Source organism: Saccopteryx bilineata, chromosome 2 (assembly GCF_036850765.1).
Source record: "Saccopteryx bilineata isolate mSacBil1 chromosome 2, mSacBil1_pri_phased_curated, whole genome shotgun sequence".
NCBI classification, from domain to species: domain Eukaryota; kingdom Metazoa; phylum Chordata; class Mammalia; order Chiroptera; family Emballonuridae; genus Saccopteryx; species Saccopteryx bilineata.
In genome coordinates, this window is record NC_089491.1 from 297,965,356 (window position 1) to 297,985,287 (window position 19,932).

At 49.8% G+C, this 19,932-nt stretch overlaps 1 protein-coding gene across 3 annotated transcripts in view; it reads left to right on the plus strand.

Moving 5' to 3' along the window:
• The window catches only part of KCNH1 (potassium voltage-gated channel subfamily H member 1), a 348,411-nt gene extending 334,782 nt beyond the window's left edge, over positions 1-13,629 (plus strand). For all 3 annotated transcript variants that reach the window (XM_066255144.1, XM_066255141.1, XM_066255143.1), the window contains exon 11: positions 12,582-13,629. In XM_066255144.1, the coding sequence (XP_066111241.1) occupies positions 12,582-13,439 (858 nt within the window). In that variant the 3' untranslated portion in view covers positions 13,440-13,629. The remainder of the gene's footprint in view (positions 1-12,581) is intronic.
• The last annotated feature ends 6,303 nt before the right edge of the window (positions 13,630-19,932 follow it).

The following is a 19,932-nucleotide window of genomic DNA, read 5'->3' on the forward strand; positions in this document are numbered from 1 at the left end:
AATAATAATAACAACATACGAACACTTTTCAGAACTGATAAAAACAAGATCCTCAGGTTGAAAGGTCATAAAGTGTCTGGCTCTCTGAGTAAAGAAATCCACATCAAAGCATATTGTGAAATTCTGGAACTTCAGGAGGCTAAAAAATTCTAAAAATTTGCACAGAGACATAACAAGTTATTCTCAAAGGACTAGTCATCAGAGTGGATACCTCAATAGCAAAGCTGCCATTATAGAAGCTAGTGGAGCAATACTTTCAAGATTCTGATGAAAAATATTTCATCCCAGAATTCTGTACTCAAACTGCTAGTCAAGGGTGAAGATAAGACATCCTTAGCAATTCAGGGATTCAAATGTCTTTTAGGACAGTTTTCCTGGGGAACCACGAGAAGATATGTTTTTACTAAATTAAGAGGAAACTAAGAGAAAATCTCAGCCATAAGACAGCAGTCAGGGGAGAGTCTAGGCTGGAAAGCCGCCAGACCAGACTGGAGGAAGGGACCAGAGGGCTAGAAATAGTGTCTCCAGGAGAAAAAAAGTGGAACTGATATACTTAGACACATGGGATATATTTCTAATGGGCATAGAATAGAAGAATTAGAAATGTGAAATATATAAATTAGTGATGGGTCCATGAACAACCAGGTTGATAAAAAATATTTCTTTTTAAAAAAGATGAGAGATAATGATTATCTCCAGAAAAAAAGAAAGAATTGTATTTTTTTTTTTTAAAAAAAAAAATCTTGTCCAGGCATAAGTGACAGAGCCAAGTAAATGATCATTGTAACTCAGCTGCCAACTCTATTCATCTGATAAAGTTGACTTTATATTTTCAGTCCAGAAAAAACAAAGTGTATAATGTAGTCCATTGGTGAAATGTTTTTGAAATGTCACTGAAAATTGGGGCTGGGGGTGAATGGAGCAGAAGGAGGCACTCAGGAACTTGTGAGTACTGCCCGTGGTGGGCAGGGAAATTCTTTGGCTGTGTCCCATCCAACCACTCTAATTCCCACTTGTCTCGGTTGGTTATACACAGTGAATTCCCCTGATGCCTAGGGATCCACCTACTGAGGCCCGAGGTGTTCCACTTCCACCAAAGATGGCTTATTGAAGCTCCTCCTCCGCAGAGTGGGGCTCTGTCTTGGCCACTCTTGTACTCACGTTGCAAAGGCCCTCCCCACCCAGTCTTGGTCTGAGCGCAGACAGGTTTACACCACGCCCAGGTCTGACCAGATACAGCTCCTTTGGTCCCCGGTGGCAGGAATGCCCCTTCCACTGAATCAGGGCCACATGAGGGCCACATTTGCAGTATGAGGAAGGTGAGACCTTCAATCCAGGGCGCGAGGGAGCAGAAACCGCATTTCCTGAGCGTAGGGTGCTGAATATACCTTAGATCTCACTTCATCCACGCACCTGCCCCGGGGCACATTCTTCTGTTTATACAAGGTATAAGAATCACATAAAGAGAGACCCACTTTGTGGAAGAAGAGCTTCCAAAATAGAGCCCAAGAGCTCAGATAGAGATCTGGCCTGGGGTGAAGCTCACCTTGCATGGGTCTGTTACGGGTAAACTGTGAAGTGGGGATGGGAAAAAGCGAGTCCCATTTTCAAGTAAAGGTGTGGAGTCCCTGTTTTCCACTCCCAGTGAGAATCAAGGAGGAAGGAACTATCTGTGGCATCTGGGGGGCTGCAGACTGGAAGGCAGGCAGGTGCTATGGCTCACAGGCCTCGGTGTCAGACAGCCTGAGGCCACCCCTCACTCTCTCGGCCTCAGTTTGCTCCTCTGCACAATGGGATAGCATAGTGGTTACCCCATGGGGTTGTTTGGATTTATTGAAATAATGTATGCAAAGTGTTTACAACACTTTATATCATTTCTTTTTTTATATATTGAGAGGCGAGGAGGCAGAGAGACTCCCACATGTGCCCCTACTGGATCTACCCAGCAAGCCCCCTACAGGGGGATGCTCTGCCCATCTGGGGCCACAGCTCTGTTGCTTAACAACTAAGCTATTTCAGCACCTGAGGCAAAGCCATAAAGCCATCCTCAGCACCTGGGGCCATATTGCTCAAACCATTTGAGTCATGGCTGGGGGAGAAGAGGGGAGAGAAAGAGAGTAAAAGAAAGAGAGAAGAGGGAGGGGTAGAGAAGCAAATGGTCGCTTCTCCTGTGTACCCTGACCGGGAATTGAACCTGGGACTTCCACATGCTGAGCCAATGCTCTACCAATGAGCCAGCCAGCCAGGGCCATTTATAACACTTGAGAATGCTTGATGCACAGGGAGAGCACAGTGCCTATCAGCCCCGATCACCATCAGATGGCTCTGGGCTCCCTCTGTGGGTGTAGCCCCTGCTTCTTCCTTCCATGGTTCCCAAGGGCTCCTCTCTCTGCCATGGTGATGCCTCTGTACCCACTCTTCTCTGCTCTTACTCGTCTGTTTCTTATTCCACCTTCCCTGTGAGGCTCTGCTGTCTTTCTCTTCTGCTTTCTTTCCATCTCATTCTTTCTTGTCTGTCTATCCTTCTCTTAGGGCCTCTGACCCTCTCATATGCCAGGTCCCTAGAGCTGGAGCTGGCATTCTTGGGCCACTTCCCTGGTGTCTTCCAGCCTCCACATCCCTTTCTTGCTCTGTGGAGATTTCCTACAGGATAAACTGCGGGAGGCACTGGCCCTGAGTGATGATAACTGACAGTGAGACCAGTTTCGGGGCTTATGCTCCCCCAGCCCCTGTGCAAGCCGGGAATACTGCAGCATTCCTGCGTGATGTCTGCAGGCTGAGTATCGGTGCGGGATAGGAAGGACCAACTGTCCAGATGTTCAGCTTCTGAGTCAACTCATAATCCCAAAGATTGTTTCTAGTTCCGTCAAAGAAATGTTGAAATAGCGAAGGCCAGTTCCTGCAGCTTTTCCATCTTCTGTATTGGGTTCGGGACCAACTCCTGTCATCTGTGTATCTGTCTATCCCTGTGCCGTGTGCTTGCAACGATGTCGTGTGGGGGGAAAAAAACAGAACAAAGGAGGTGGAAGGGATGCATCCACTTGATATGCACTACAGTCCCCTGATTATGCATCATCTGCTTCCTGAAAATAAAAATGCCGCTTTCCCAGATGCATCACTGTATGTTACTCTACTGGGAACAGGCTCACCTTGGAGGGAGGTGTGGCTGATGAGGGCAGAAGGAAGGCCCTTGGAAGAGATGGCCTGTGGCAGATTGCATGACCAGGCCCCTTATGAGAGGAACTGGTCTCTGAGCCCAGCACAGACCACAGGCTCGAAGGAGGGCACGCCCCTGCCTCTGTGACAGAGATTTTGTGTGAATGTGCTGTTAGGAAGGCAAATAATTGTGCTTGTTCCCTAGGAATGAGGAGTCATCTGGGATTGAAATGAACACATCCTATGCCTGCCACAGGCAAAAGCACCTTGCAGGGCTGCAGCACAGGTGGATGCCAGGCCTCAGGGCTGACATGACTCCTTAGCCCCCAGGCCTGGGGCTGCCTACAGGTACAGGAGGCAGCCCTGGGTCTGGGCGACTGATATTGGTCATACTTTCTCATATCTCATTAGTCCTCCAAGGTGTTGAGTGCTGAGCCCAGCCAAGCTCAAAAGCCTGTGCAAGTAGGAATCCTGACCATGTTTCCCGTGTTTAGTCTACCAGGAGAGTCCTGCTGGTCCCAGGGACCTTTCCAGGGCAGCTTTCCAAGCAGAGGAGAAGAATGAACCTCTCCTCTTCTCAAAGACCGCTCGCTCTGGAATCTTCAGGGATCCCAGTCCTGATAGCAGAGGTGGGGTGTCGGCTCTCTTGGGCTCCCGTCACAGTTCTGTAGGCTAATTGAATAAAGTATCAGCAAAGGACTTAACTTCTCTGAGCCCAAGTCTCTCACCTCTGGAAGGGGTAGCTCTTCATGGACTTGTGTTGAGAGTTAAGATAAGGCAGGTAAAGCTTAGCACTGAGCCTGGCCCAGGAGCCGGCTGTGAATCACACGGCTCTGTCCAGGGCCACAGCTGGGCCATGACTCACCCAAACACTGAGTATTTCTAAGACAGACTGGGCTCAGAGTCTGCCTCATCCTCCCCTGTGCAGGTGCCTGAGCACATTGTTCTCCGGAAGCTTTAGGAACAGCTCATCCTCTGGATGATGAGCACAGACTGAGCAGAGAGGGGGAAAGAAGGGGACCCCCATCCTTGGAGCCAAGAGAAAGTCAAAGGCTTGGCTGTAGCCCTCACAGACTCCAGAGGGAGAAACTAAGATGCTAATGACACAGAGGTGACATGAGCCAGGGCCCAGCCCTCAAAGAACGATGCATAATACAGTTACTCAGCAACTATTAAATGTCAAGCATTTTTCTTAAAGGTTTACTGATAGTATCTAGCTTAATCTTCCGATAGCCTAATGAAAGCAATGGTATTATCTGCTTTTACAGAGGAGGAAACTGAGGCTTGAGAACAAGTCTGTCTGATTTCCAAAGCTTGTGCTCGTGCTGTCTATCACTCCATGCTGACTCCACCAGCACCCACCCGCCCTGGGCCCATGTGGAGCCTGGAACGTGAGCTGAGAGTCTGCCGGTCTCTGGAGGGCAGGGCTGTACCCTATTCCAGTCTCACTTCGGGCGCTGGCAGCTCATGGTCTTAGCTCAAGGAGTGATTACCGACCTGGACCGGCCTCGCTCTCTCTGGGACCTCTTCCTCCTCCCCGAGGCTCAGGACCTCCCCTGTTCTGGGTGGTCCACATGTCCATGATGCTGTTGAGAGAAAAAGGGAGCATTTGATTGCATCATCGCCAGAAGAGGCCATTCTGAGAGGTGAAGGAACGGCCTTTTCAAGAAGCACACTGCAAGCAGCTGCCTTGCCGCGTCAGTCCATCTCGTTTGTTCCCCGTTTCCAGCGTCCTCGGCGGCCCTGCCTGTTCCTCTGCTTCTGCTCACATAAAACCAGGCAGGGCTACCGGAGGAGGGGCTGGGGGGAGGGAGCGGAGGAAACTGAGCGGCCATGGCACCTGGGCTGTAGGGGATGGGGCCCTGCCCTCCTCCTGCTGCTGCTCTGTCCCTCCAAGTGGCTTGAGTCGGTGCCAACATAGGCCCAGCCCTGGGAAGAGGAAAGGCCCGGCCTTCCCCTGTCATGGAGCGGCCACGTATGTCCACCCTGCATGCGGCCACGTGTGTCTACCCTGCATGCGGCCACGTGTGTCCACCCTGCATGCAGACGGTGCTCAGTGAGCATGTGGCTTTGTGTTCTCTGCTCCAGATAGCAGACCAGTTTTTGTCAGATAGGAGGAGAAGGAGCCAAAAGTGATTACAGGGCCTACCAGTCCCTTTTCAGACACCCTTTAGGGACCAAGGGCTTATTGGAGTCATCTCCACACTTCCCTCAACACCCTCTTTCTCCTCCCCCCAATCTCAGACAGCACAAAGAGGGCCGAGCCAGGCTGGAACTGTGGGCTCGGGCAGGGAGGTATGGAGGGGGCTGGCGTGGTGTGAAGTTACACACACACGTGAGCATGCGTGCACACACAGAAGATAGCAGAGTGGCAGTGATCACACCAGCCATCGGTCTAGGAGTTCTGAGATCACAGTCAGCAGATCCGGATCAGGCTGCCTGGGAGCTTGTTACCAAGGCCAGTTTCTGACCTGGCCGCAGGAACGTCTCACTCAGTAGCTAACCCCCTCTCCAAGGGGTTCCAAAGTGCAGCCAGACTGGAGAACTGACGCTCGGGTCCAGCCAAGGAGAAACGTGACTTGCCCAAGGTCACGCAGCGGCCCGCCAGCGGCTGAGCTGGGGCCACTCCAAGCCTGCATTCTCTCTACTGCCCTCTGTGTTTCAGGTTTGGGAAATGTGTCTGAGTCCAAGCAAAACCAAAATCAATCCCTTTAGGTTTATCTACAGTTTTCTATGATTCACATCTTGGCCTCTGTTCATTTATTCATAATGTCACTGAGAACTGACATCACATATATGTTTTTACTCCCCAGGCAGAGCACATTTAAGCACTGGGCTCCTCTTCTCTGTGCCATCAGGAGTCCGGGTGGTCCCTTCCTTCCGGATCTGACTTTTCTCTCCAAGTCCTGCCAGGACCCTCTTGCTCAGAGACCCTGAGGAGCTCCTGTCCCCCCGCCCCGGCCTCTTTTTCATGGGCTTGAGAGGGGCCAGGCCCTCCTTGCATGCAACCCAGAAGAGGTGGCCGATTGTCCTGACTCACCTCAGATCCCAGGGGGATCCCGTTTTCATAGAAACTTGAAAATAGCTTGCCAGGTGTCAATTCATTTCAGCTTGATGACAGTTTATTAAAGGCCTTCCAGGCTCAGGGCCGATGCTCCGTGAGCCCTCAGAGGGATGCGGGGATGAGTGAGCGAGGCTCAGCGGCCAACCCTGCCCTGGGGGCCTCCTCTCTCTCCCCGAATTCCAGTAAGTCATGAGCTGTTTAGCTCAGCACGTCAGGCCCCACTGTGGCCTGGCAGGACCCTGACTGGCTGAAGGATCCGGATTTACCCCATCACTGGAGCCAGGATCTGTGGCAGCCTGTCTCCAAGGCTGGACCTTCCCAGTGGGTGACTAGCGGGCCCCCAAGTAACAACCCTGGCACCAGACAGACCCTGGCACCTCTCTGCAGGTGTGGCCCCCAACTACAGATGGCCAATGTGAAAGAAGGTGATGTCAAGGCAAGAGCACTGGCCCACACCCTGAAGTTCTGTTTCTAACTGGCGGTGCGACCTTGTGTTAAGCCCCAGTCTCCTCCACGGTCAGACTGCAGAGGGGACCGCTGCACACCTCCCTGGAGTTTGGGCGTACCTGAGATAACACACTTGAGTATGTGGAATAAGCTGTAAAGAATGCTGAGAAGTTCTGTACTGTTATGACCATTCATTGTTCATTTTTGAAGGGACTTTCGGGATGCTCTCATCCACTGGTTTCTTGGACCACGGAATCCTATCCCAGAATGAGATCTTATAATGAAGGTTGATTCATAAAACAGGAAAACAAAAGCAGAAGACCTGGTGCTGCTCTGAAGGGTGCTGGGGAGGAGGCCGTCCCACCGCTGAGGATGGGTGTGGGGTGGCATGCTCGGGGTCCGGCCTTGCTGGGGGACAGAATGGAAATGAGCCCTCCAGGCCCAGGCCAGGCTCTGCCCGGGACATCGGATTGCCCCCCACAAGAAGAGTCAAGTTCATGCACAAGAAAAATCCAAGAGCAGTCATACTCTGCAGAAACCTTTATCTCAAGGCTACTTCTAAATATCAGCTCTCTCAGCTCATGTAAGAGATCGAAAAAATAAAGATTGATCATGTAGGGATGATGAAATCAGTATTAAGTCACTGTGAAATAAAGATGAGTGAAAATGAAAATCCCGTAGGATTTTATTTATATATTACTCTTAGGAGCCTTTATGCTGTGCATTGAGCAGTCTACCAATAATCTTTCTCTCTCCCCGTTAAACCACAAACACCAGAAATAGCCGTGTGTGTGCGTGCATGTGTGTGTGTGCAGGGGGCATACACATGTTTTTCACCCCAGCATGGGCCTCACAAATGAGGGATGGCCATAATTTATTCACTGATGTAGTCATTGATTCATTGACCATTGATTGAGCACTGTGTACGCCAGGGATGATACTGAAGGTGAAAGGGAAAACAACAGAATAAAGCATTGTGGTCGCCTTCGTGGAGTTTCTGCCTAAAGGGGAAAACAATAAGCAAAATGCTGCCTCTCAACAGTGGTTGCAGTGATCTGTGCTGGAGTTGCATGTGGCTGTCCCATGCTTGGTGCTGCCAGGAAGGGTCCGCTGACCTGCGGGCGGAGGTGGGGAGTCAGGGAAGCTTGTTGGAGTAGGCGACTGCTAAGCTGAATGCTGAAGGTGATATAGGAGACAGGTTGGAGGGACACGGGGTGGGAGATGAGATAGAAGGGAGCTTTTTTAGGACCTGAAATTGCTCATTATGGAGAGAGCATAGAGCCACTGATGGGCAGGAGAGAGTTGTTCCCGCAGGCTCACCAGTCATGTCATGGAGTTTGGACTGGGGAACTATGTCGCTGCAATGGAGGCTCCAAACCCCAAATGCCAGAGGCTCTACAGTAGGGTTGAGCTGGGAGGCACTGTTTCATTGAAACCTGGACGAGGAAATGGCCTTCCCACCATCAGAGCTGTGCAAAAATATGGGGGGCAACTCATCCCCCAACGCTGATGCAATTTCAGTGTTTGCCAGAGGGGACTCTGGGGATTACGTACTACCCTTTGCAAAGAGAGGGTCTGGGAGAAAGCATTTAAGAAATGCTGCCTGTGACATTGTCCTCTTAGACATTCATAAGGCATGTTTAAGCTCTGAGAATTCCTGCAGCAAAGCAACGAATTTAACATTGCATGTGGCTCAAATGCATTTCATTTAGAAACCTTTCACCTTCATGGCACCTGTTAAAATTTCATAAACACTTGGAAAAGCTGGATCTACTCTCCAGGCCCCCACTAAAGCCTATTCAGAGCAGAGATCATCTTGGGTTGTGGCACCGAGGGTCTTGCCCCCATCACTCCTAGGGCACCCCGTTGCGGTGGGAGCCGTGGAGCATTTTGGAGCAGACGAGAGCTGCTATGCCTGGTGCTGGCAGCACAGACCTCACAGTCATGAGTCACGCAGCCACCCCTGCCCGCCTGGATCTAAAGTACTTGGCCAAATGCTTGGTCATGGCTGCCTCCAAGACAGAGTCCATGACCAACTTCTCCAAAAAAGAGGTTGCCCTTAGCAGGCAGAGCTTTGGACCCCAGATCAGCGAAGCCGTTGGACCACATCAGCTCTGTGTCCTTGGTGTGTGCTGGTTCCACTCTCTGATTTTCAGAGGGTTCAGGCACTTCTGGAGGGCAGGAAGCTCTTTCCTGGTTCACCTGCCCGTTGGATGAGCCGGTGGTGTTCAGGTGGGGCTGCCTCTGGCACTGAGGATGACCAAAGGCAGCAGTATGATGATACTTTGGAAAAAGTCAAGAGGCTTCAGAAGAGTCAGCACAGATCCGAAAGAGCCCCAGCCCGTGAGCATCAAGCTGCCCCCAGCGATGGCACATCCTCGGCATCTGAGCATACTCCTGGGTCAGGCCGGGGCCCAGCACCCCAGTCCAGGGTTCTGACCTGTGGGGCATTTGGCTGAAGGGCACATCCAGCTCCTCAAGGAAGACTTACCACACGTGTCCACCACAGACGAAAAAGAAGCCTTTGTTAAACTACTGTTATGCTCCACTGTACAACCTCCTGAGATAAGTTTTGTGTTGACTCCGCAATATTTGAAGAAGTGCTTTCTTTTCTTTAACCTTAACACATCTCATTTCCTGTCTCAAGGGCTGCCCCTGACCTTCGATGTTGAGACTGGGAAAGAAGACCATATGTTCTGAGCCAATCCCTTCCTTTTATGATGTTGACTACAATCTCTGTGATTTTACCTTTCCAAGCAGAAGGCATTTTCCCATTGATTCATTAGCTCATATTTATCTGTTACTCATTCATTCTTCTATTCATTCATTCCACAAATATTTACAAGGGGCCCTTTAGTTACCAGGCATTTTCCAAGTGCTGGAGATAGTGAACAAAACAGACAATCCCTATTCTCCTATGGTAAATAATATTTAATAATAATAATAATAATAATAATAAAAAAAGTAAAAAATACAATGTGACATGCCAAGTGCTGCACCAGGCCCAAGGGAGCTTTCAGGGGGAACAAGATAAGATTTAGGTAACTGGTATCTTGTTTGGGAATTGTTGCTTACAGAACAGAGCCCCACTCAAACTAGCTCATGAAAAATGGGGAAAATACTCTGAAGAATCAGATGTCCCTCAGAACAATGGGCAGGAACCAAAGCAATCAGGTCTAAACCCACTGTCTCTCTGGGGTGCATTCACATTCTCGTGCATTATCCTTTCTCCTTCTTTTTCTCATCCCTCCCCTTTGTCTAACCTTCCTTCATTGTTTCCTTCTTCCCTCCTCTCCTCTCTAAGAAGGGATGTGATTGGGGGAGGAAATTGTTGTTATTTCTACTGCAAAGAGACCCAAAACAGAAGAATCTAATTAGGGCAGAAGAGTGATGTGAGCACAAGAAGCATTAGAGTTGGGAGGTGGGAGGATAACTTAGAGCTCTGTAGAATCAGGGAAGTCTTTCTGGAGGAGGTGTTGTTTGATTGGGGTCCAGTGTGAGGAGTATTTGGATGCCCAGTGGAGAACAGGGGCCTTTCCCAGAACAGAGAACCACGTGAGCACAGGGAAGCATGGAGGGTAAGACTGCCAACTGAAAGCACAGGAGAATGGAAAGAGAGGGTCCTGATCATTCAGCTTAACATCGTCCCTCCAGCCCTGGGATGCCTTTAGCTGGATTTCCCTTCAGAGTGGTCAGGATTCTCCTGAGTCTCATGGCTTGGGTCTGCAGGCTAAGCTGTAGGAGCAGATGGGTTATGATTGAAGGGGAGGACTAGGGAGTCAGGATTATAAAATCACAGCTGGGCAGGGCAAGGAGGGGAGAAATACTGGCCAGTGGAGGTCAGAAAGCCACACAGACACTAAGAGCCAGGGCAGGTGGCTTGAAGATTTAACCAGGTGGCAAGAGGGGGTGTCAGCTCTACCCCACCCACCTGTTTGTGACTCAAGGGTAAAATCTTCCAGTGACAGGAGCTTTGACAGAGAAGTCAGATGACAGGTGTGAGTCTCCACTCTGCCAGTAATTTGCTGATTGATTGCTGGCATCAAATGACTAAATGTTGGATTCCTCTGTATTTATTGGCACTAAAAAATGATTGTCGTGTCAGCCATACCTGATAACCTGAGTGGTACGATCAGAGGGTTCTGGGCAGGTGGGCTTCCTGGAGCAGGTAAGGTCAGTTATGTATCATCTGCACTTAGATGTAAAATATTTTTTAAAAGCCCTTTCAAGCCTTTTCACCAGGGACAGGAGGATTCATTTTAAGCATTTACAGTGGGCCAGTGTTTTTACATAAGCAATTTTGTGTTGGTCTTACACCAAGTCAGAAAAGTAGGGATTTCCCCCTTTTTAACAAGAAAACGGAGACTCAGAAGTTAAAACACCTGTCAGAGGTCACATGGTTAGTGGCAGAGCCGGAACTTAACTCTTTCCATCCCCAAACCCATCCTTCTCGTGTGCCTCCCCAAGACCTGGGATTCTGTGGCAAGTCCTAGGGGCTAGTTAGGGGTTGGTCTGAGGCTGCTGCATGGGGCACAGGGGTTTCCAGATCGTGGTGATGGAAAAGCTGCCACTCTCCCTTCCATAGGCCTCTCCTCTACTCCTTAATGAGCTCAGTACCAGCAGTTTACATAAAAAAGATGATCTATTTATTGCAGGTGGCTTCCTGCAAGGTCAGCTATGGTTTGAGTCAAACGTGTCCCTGAGTGAACCTTCCACATGCACGATCAGCCAGAAATGATGGGGATCTCCCATAATCAGATGTCGGCCCAGCAGAAAGCCCTGTAATATGTAGCTTACACTGTGCTCATATCAGACTCATGAGACTGTACTGCTGTCTGTCTGTCCATGCATGAAGCATTGTCATCGTCAGGATGTTGTTGGACATCTAATAGATCTGGGACTTGGTGGCTTGCATACAAGTTCCTTACAGGAAACTTATCTGTTATGTGACATTTAACTAACTGCTCTGAGCCTTGATTTCTTCTTCTCCTAAATGGGGATAATAAATAATGGGTTCCAGTGACAGTGTTAGTGCTGTTGTAAGGAATACGTGAAATAGCATCTCAGTGCCTTACAAACTGTGAGGCGTTGCCTAGTGTTTGTGTTAGGACAAGCTCATGTGCAAGGTCGTGGGCCTTTCTTCCTTGTAAGCTCCGTGAGGACAAGGTGGGCTTTCGTGTGGGACTCAACTTCACCTCTTACAGCCAGCCACCTTCACTTGGGGTCCAAATCTGTAGGCGGCAGTTTTAGCTGTAGCTCTGCCTGGGGACGTGGTGGAGCTTTCTTACTTCAGAGTGAGTTGCTCACACTTACCTGCATCAGTATCACCTGGGAGCCTTTGAATTTCAGATTCAAAGGCTTCCCATCTGGAAATTCAAATGCAGCAGGTCTGAGGTTGGGTCAGAAAAAATGATTTTTGAAAAGCGTGTCAGGTGATGCTGAATTGCAGACTGAGACTGGTTAAAGGGGGCCCAGCTCAAAGGCCAGGGCAGTCTCTGGGAAGAGGCCATTTGGTACGTCTACCCTCCCAGCACGTGGGGATGGAGAGGCTGGGGTTTGTTTCTCTTGAAGAGGACACAGCACGAAGTCAACTTCTTGCTGTCGGAAAGCAGAAAGAGTGTTAGGAAAGGAAAGTGAAGACAGCCCCTGAGAAAAGCCTCAGGCGACCTTGGCAGGGATGCGAAAGGGCTGGGAGCCTCCGCCGGCCTTGAGGACGGGGCTGGGAGCCGTGGGGGCGGAGCTAGGAGCCGTGGGGGCGGGGCTGGGGTCGTGGGGGTGGGGCTGGGAGCCGTGGGGGCGGGACTGGGGTCGTGGGGGTGGGGCTGGGAGCCGTGGGGGCGGGGCTGGGAGCCTCGGCCGTGGGAGAGTGGCCGAGGAGCCCGTTAACACCGTGTGTCATTCTGTCTCACTCCAGATCGTGTTCCGGAAGATCAGCGACGTGAAGCGGGAAGAGGAAGAGCGCATGAAACGGAAGAACGAGGCCCCCCTGATCTTGCCCCCGGACCACCCTGTCCGGAGACTGTTCCAGAGGTTCCGACAGCAGAAAGAGGCCCGGCTGGCGGCGGAGAGGGGCGGCCGGGACCTGGAAGACCTGGACGTGGAGAAGGGCAGCGTCCTCTCGGAGCACGCCTCGGCCAACCACAGCCTCGTGAAGGCCAGCGTGGTCACCGTGCGCGAGAGCCCTGCCACACCCGTGTCCTTCCAGGCGGCCTGCGCCGTGGGGGTGGCCGACCACGCCAAGCTGCATGCGCCGGGGTCCGAGTGCCTGGGCCCCAAGGCAGGCGGGGGCGAGTGTGCCAAGCGGAAAGGCTGGGCCCGCTTCAAAGATGCCTGTGGGAAGGGCGAGGACTGGAACAAGGTGTCCAAGGCCGAGTCTATGGAGACGCTCCCTGAAAGGACCAAGGCTTCAGGGGAGGCCACGCTGAAGAAGACAGATTCGTGTGACAGCGGCATCACCAAGAGCGACCTGCGTCTGGACAACGTCGGGGAGGCCAGGAGCCCCCAGGACCGGAGCCCCATCTTGGCAGAGGTCAAGCACTCTTTCTACCCCATCCCCGAGCAGACGCTGCAGGCCACGCTCCTGGAGGTCAAGCACGAGCTGAAGGAGGACATCAAGGCCTTGAACACCAAAATGACAAACATCGAGAAACAGCTCTCTGAGATCCTCAGGGTATTAACTTCCAGAAGGTCCTCTCAGTCTCCTCAGGAGCTGTTTGAAATATCCAGGCCCCAGTCCCCAGAATCAGAGAGAGAGATTTTTGGAGCAAGCTGAGAGGTCTGCTAATAACAAAAAAAAAGTCAGAGACAGAAACTGACCACCCTGCCCGAGGCAACACCCCCACCACACACACCTACATGACCAACAACTTGCAAAGTAGGCTTTTCCTGACAGAAGACCACAGTGGGACCAGTTGCTTGGGCACACACTCGCTCTTTTTCAAAGTCTGGGGAAGAGGAGTTTGTGGCCCCCTGCCGGACGCCAGCTGCCGCTGAACTGCCTTTGCACAACTTCGGAAGAGGGGGCATGCTGTCTAAAGGGTGGTTTCCTTCGTTTTTTATTTTTTACTGCCATGATATTTGTAAAAGATGAGAAAACTACCAGAAAAGAGCAGCAGCCATTTGGAGATTGGTGGGGGAGCACCAAGAACCTTTCACGTATATACATTCTGGGCTCCTTCACCAAGACCCCCAAAGATGGCGGTGGGCACAGGGATTTCCTAGCATTCCCTGTCCTTGTACAGCCTGTGTCTGTCATCACTGTATATTTTCCTATAGTTGTCGTTTGTAATAAGCTTGGGATGATGGGAGTTTGAGGGACAGGAAGGGTAGAGCCTTTCAACTTTCTGTCTCTAATGGTTAAGGCCAAAAAAAACAGCTGAGGTGCTGTGGGTGCCTCCCATAGCCACTGAGAGCAGGGACTGCACACGCCTCCTTTCTCCAAAGAGGTGAGCCCAGCATAAGAGCCAGAGAGGGGCCCGTGGGACCCGGAGGTTCTGGGCAGCCTACCCCTGCGGGAAGGCCAGAGGGGAGGCTCTGGAGGCCCCAGGTGAATCTCTGGCCTTGTTTCATGCCCCTGGCCTCATCACACAGGTCCCTTTGCTTCTCTTCCTTCTCAGCCTCCCCCCCACATGCTCCTGTGGCATCCTCAGGGTAAGGGGCATCGGCAGGAAGGGCGATGAGCCCAGAGTTGCTTCCTTAGCAAAGCAGACACACACACAACCTCAGAAACATTGTAGCAAGTGCTATGTTTATATTATAATTCTCACTGGGATTGCCCTGCAGAAGTTTGTATTTTGTCCACTGCATGGGGTTGTTATGGGACACTTGGGAGCCAGGCTTGGCCTTATTTTAAAGCTAATCTCTTTCCCTCCTATCAAACTCAGGAGGACTTCGAGAGAAACCGTGAAAAGGTTGCAGGGCCATGATTGTATTTGACTCAGGAGCTGGAAAAAGAGAATGAGGTGGTGGGTTTTCCGGCTGTCTCTGCAAGGTGGTGGACTGTGGTGGCCACGAGACTCATGGTCTGTGCGGAGCTTGGAATGATGATGATGGGCCACCCAAGTCCCTATGCCACAGTGCTCAGGGACACCCCACTGCCTTTTATGACCTGGGGTCAGGTCATTTGTGTGCTTGGGATTCTTTTAGTGGTGTCTGAGAAAGGAAGAGAAAGGGTCTTTCCCAGGCAAAGTGGGGTTTGCCCACGTGCATGCCCTGCAGAGAGGGGTCGGGACCCTTAACCACAGACAAGCAAGACTGGGAGCTCAGCTCTAGGAACTCAGCTTGAGAGAGTGAAATGAGGAGTGCAGGCGGTCTGGCTGTCACTGACGACATGGAACCTTCCGGGCACTGCCCTACACGTGCTGTGTGGCAGTGGTCCCATTCTTAGCACCTCCATCTGGCATCGCTTTGCTACAGAGAGTCTGGGTCCCAGTACTGGTCTCCCTTGTATTGAGGGGATGATAGGTTGGGACCTGCCGTCCCAAAGGTACTCAGTGGTTCTGAAAGCTCCCTGTCTGAGCCCACCCACCCACCTGCTCAGTGGCCATGGCATCACCCAGGACTTGGCCCTCAGTTGTCTGTACAGAGCGGGGCTGTCCTCCCCTGGCTCCAGGGTTAGCACAGATGGCCCTGGGGAGCAACATCTGGAGGCCAAGGCCAGGCACCTTCCCCAGAAGCCCTGCACACTCTGGTAGCTTCTTGTGTGAGGCTTACAGGGGTGGCCCCAGACCTCCTGAGGCTGAGAAATTATTAAATTTAGCCCCAGATGGAAATGTACAAAGAAGAGGTCGTGAACTTTCTTGAGGCCAAGTCATGATTGTTTGTGATTCTGGATAAAGCCATGGGCTTCCAGATTATTTAACTTGAGAAGGTGCCAACTAGTCCTTGGAGCAGAAGCTATAAAATATTAGAACCCCATCTACCAGCTTCCCCAGAAACATTCTAATTTGTTTTTCCTTAAACCTGCTCCTTTACCTGCTTCTGAAGTTTCAGACCCACTGCATTCAAAGCCCGGCTAGGACCCTCGTAACCGCAACAGCAGCTTCAGAAGCACCTGCCCCACTCTCTGAGACCTGGTGCAGGCTCCCGTCCAGCACCTCGCAGGCCCGTGTCCAGCGGCCCTTCTGCTTCCCTTCACCTCTGTACGAGGGGCTCAGGTGTCTATTTAGCAGTGACTCCCCATCTGAGTCTGAGGGGCAAAGGTGCTGATGTGTGCGGCTCTAAAGTCCAGACTTGTTGGGAGCGGGGATAAAGCTTCACGAATGTACTCCTAGGATTGACTCTTAGGATTCACACTGGGCTTGACTGGAAGCCCAGATCTGTTCATCTCGAGGTCACAGGGCCATACATGCGTGAGTGACAGTGACAGCCATGAGTGTGGCTGTATACACTTTTGTTCTCCATTTAAGGATTTTAGAGACTTCTGCTGTAATTGTTTTCTCTGAGCCAAATCTTCCCTTCTTTCACTTTTGTGACACACACTTGGCCAGAGGCTGCTTTATGTGACTGCCTACTCTTGCCTGGGTGCTGAATGTGGTCCAGGCAAGGACCATGAGCTTCAGATACTGAACTCTCCACTATCAACCACACCACTCAGTATTCTCCAGCAAGCATGTGGACTCACTGATAAGAGAAGCCAGGGTGATAAGTGTGAATTACAATATTGAATTTTTCAGCAAATCTAGGAGGACCCTTGGTTACCACGGGAAAATCTCTTACTATATCTTTAAGTTCTGCTTTGGTCCACAAGATGTAAGAAATTAATAGTTTATTACAGGCGTCCCCAAACTACGACCCGCGGGCCGCATGCAGCCCCCTGAGGCCATTTATCCTGCCCCCGCCGCACTTCCGGAAGGGGCACCTCTTTCATTGGTGGTCAGTGAGAGGAGCACTGTATGTGGCGGCCCTCCAACGGTCTGAGGGACAGTGAACTGGCCCCCTGTGTAAAAAGTTTGGGGACCCCTGGTTTAGTAGATCCTCCAAAGGCCTAATAAAGGGGAGAGTTTTGACAGGTTTGCTGGTCAGGTTTGAGCACTAGAGAGGAAGAGACACTTCAATAAGGGAAGGAGTCAGAATAGGACACGGAGATACAGTGGACGTGGAGCAATGGGGTTAGGGAAGCCACGGCTGGTGCTGCCAAGGGAGTGGCCTCAGAGGCTTTTAAATCTCCTTTTAGTTATTTTTTTTTTTTTTGCTTCAGTTAATTTAGAAACTTAGTATTTTGTAAAGAGGCAATCATGACCAATTAAATTAGCTTTCCCATTCGGATTCTTTAGTTCTATTACTGTGATCTTCTAATTTAGTCCAGAGAAAAGTTTGGGGAGATTGAGAGTCCAGCATGATAACTGCTGACGTTCTAAATCATTTTTGGTAAGGTTGGTCTATTGAGTCAAAAATGCACATGAAGCAAAACTAATTTTTTTTTTAAAACATGAAACCAGCTGGGGCCCTTGAAGGAGGGCCATCCTGAGAGCAGTTAGATGACTAGGGTTTCATTTCTCAGGAGTTCTCTTGAGAGCAAAAGAAGAACTCCTAAGTAGACTGAAGGGGCCGCTTTCAGGGCTGGGAGTTGTGTTTTGTTCCACTGGGACAGCGTGCCTTTCACAGGATACATTTTTCTCCTAGAGGACGGCCTTTGCCCTAGCTGTCTGTCTCATGACCAGGTGTCCCCTGTTACACAGAAATTTTCCTGGAAGTTGGCAGGCAACCTACTGCCAATCAGGCCTTTCTGTGAACAATTTATCTTTTCATAGTCTTTTCCTTCAGAGACCAAAGTCTCTCATAAGGAGGTGGCAAGCACTTTGGTCGATTTATTTGCAGACCCATGACTACTGACGTTATTTTTAATTTTTGCCCTCAGATATTCCAAAGTAATTACACCAAAATTCTAGTGCCCTTCTAACAAGAAAATAAGTGAATAGGACAAATGCTTAAACAGAAAGAATGAAGCATTTAAATGGTTCTGAATAAAGTGGGAGAGCTCAACCCAAGGGAGGGAGCTCGGAATGGGCGAGGAGACTCCCCACACCGGAAGTGAGGGGGACTCGCGGAAGTGATGAGCACACAGGGCCCGGGTAGAGCATCCCGCTCAATTCCGAAGGCATTCCAAGGGTCACTGTCCTCTGGGGGCCGGTTCCTTTGGATCCCACTTCTGACACCAACAAATGCGACCTAAATACAGAGACAAGATCAAAATGGTCAAAAAAGATGAGTTTATTTGGGACTAGCAGAAGAATTAACAACTGGGAACAAGCAAACTGTAGCACACTACAGGTGAGTCCTGACTTGCAGTTCCTCTGCTGGTCCTGAAGACAATTTTGAGCTTGCCTCTTTATTTCAGTGGACAAAGCCACAGTCAAACTTTCGTGCAAGCCTGTGCGGGGACCAAATGAATGAATGCCTTAGGAATATCAGGTATAGGAAGAGCCTCATCTCCGCTTCTTGCGTTGACTACCATATGGCATATGCACCTTCTGGGAAATTTTAGGAGCCGTGGTACATATACCAGTTGATGTGCATTTGATGAATGGACTATACGGTGTTTTGCAATAAAGATGTTTAGCCTTAAGACCCTTGAATGGAACTCCAACTGTGATGGAGCTGCCAGCACTCTTTCCCCTTTGCTCCCTCCTCACATGGTGTTGCTTAAACAGGAGGCCCAGTGAGAGCACACTCGGCCCCCCACACAGCCTCTCTTCTGTGTAAATCGTTGTACTGCCTTCTCGCTTGCTTCAATAAAAACTACCTTCACCAGCTCTTGTGCCCTCCACTGGGAGGGGATTCCACTGTCCTCTCAGCACCTCTGCAGTCATTGGAGAAATCACCATTTTCTCAAGAACAAGGTGTTCGTGTGGAGTTTTCATTTCCATCCTCCACAGTTCTAAAGAATCAATGTGAATTTGCCCGAAGCTTAGTTTCACTCGAAACTCCATTTTCATGTGAGCTTATCAGACTCATTCTGGAACCTCTAGAACTGGACTTGAATAACCTGCAGGTGCCGGCCCTCCATGCCGGCCCTCCTTGAAACTTTTTTCTTAGAGCCACTGTCTCCTTCTCTGTGACTTCCAGATCCATTAGCTGTACAATGAGAAGTTCATGGATCTCGTACCAGGATATGAACTCCTTTTATGTTATGAAAGATGCAAATCCCCGATGAATGTATTCTCTTAATATTCAGACACTGTATTTGTGTGTCAGTTGGACTGTCCACATCCGACATTCTGCCACCTTGCAAGGACACCTACTCATGAGCAGTTTGTCATTCCGGGGTTTCTCCTTATATTAACACTCTTTCCACTGAGTCCTGCCAAATCCTTCATTGGGTTTTCTTTTTCCTTTGCATTTGTCACTTTGTCCAAATGAGCATGAATAAACAGAAGTGCAAGTGAGCTGATACTAGTTTTGTGGCCAGCGGAGGACGTTGCCAGGAACTCCCGTCTGTCTGCAACCTGGGAATGTTCAGAGGAACGTGTGGGCCCCTCCATTGATGATACTCCCTTCTCAACATTTTTAAACAAGCACAAATGATATTTGTAAAACCAAAATATTTAATTTTATTTATTATGGTAATAAACTATTTTATACATAATGTGTTTGCTGTTCCTTCTATAATTGCAATTGAGGGTTCTGACCTACAATAATAGAACAAGGACAATACTTTCTATTCCTTTTTGAGAGCTGGGGGAGCTCTGATTTGGAAGCACCTACAATTGTGGTTTTGGGGGAACTTAAAAATTCTAGCGATACCAAGATTGTGTGTCCAAGTTCTATACAGCCAGAGAACAGTTGTGAAGGTGCTTTACAATACGACCTCAAAATAGAGTTGTGTCTGTTATGCCAGTGCACCTAGATGTCTCATAGCCTGGCGTCAGTGGAAAATTGTGGTACGACACATTGCTTCAACACATCTGAAACTGACCTCCACTTAGAAGTGAACGTTTATATTTTGAACAATTTGGCCTGGAATTTGTATAAGATATATAGATGCTTCCTTGCCTTTTAAAATATAGTATTAAAAAAAACCTAAATCTTTTTAGAATGACTCAGTGTCAACAGAATGGGTTTGATCTGTGCTTTAATTCATTGATGGTCTCAGAAGCTATGAAAGTAGGGGATGTCTTGGCCTTAAACTAACTAGTCCTCTACACCAGCATGGTTTCAGGTCTGCTATGATTTTAATAGGCCTTGCTGCCTACCCATGGCAAGATTCTCCACAATACTGCCAACCTGAGTTCTTTTTTTTTCTTTTCCAGTGAGAGGAGGGGAGA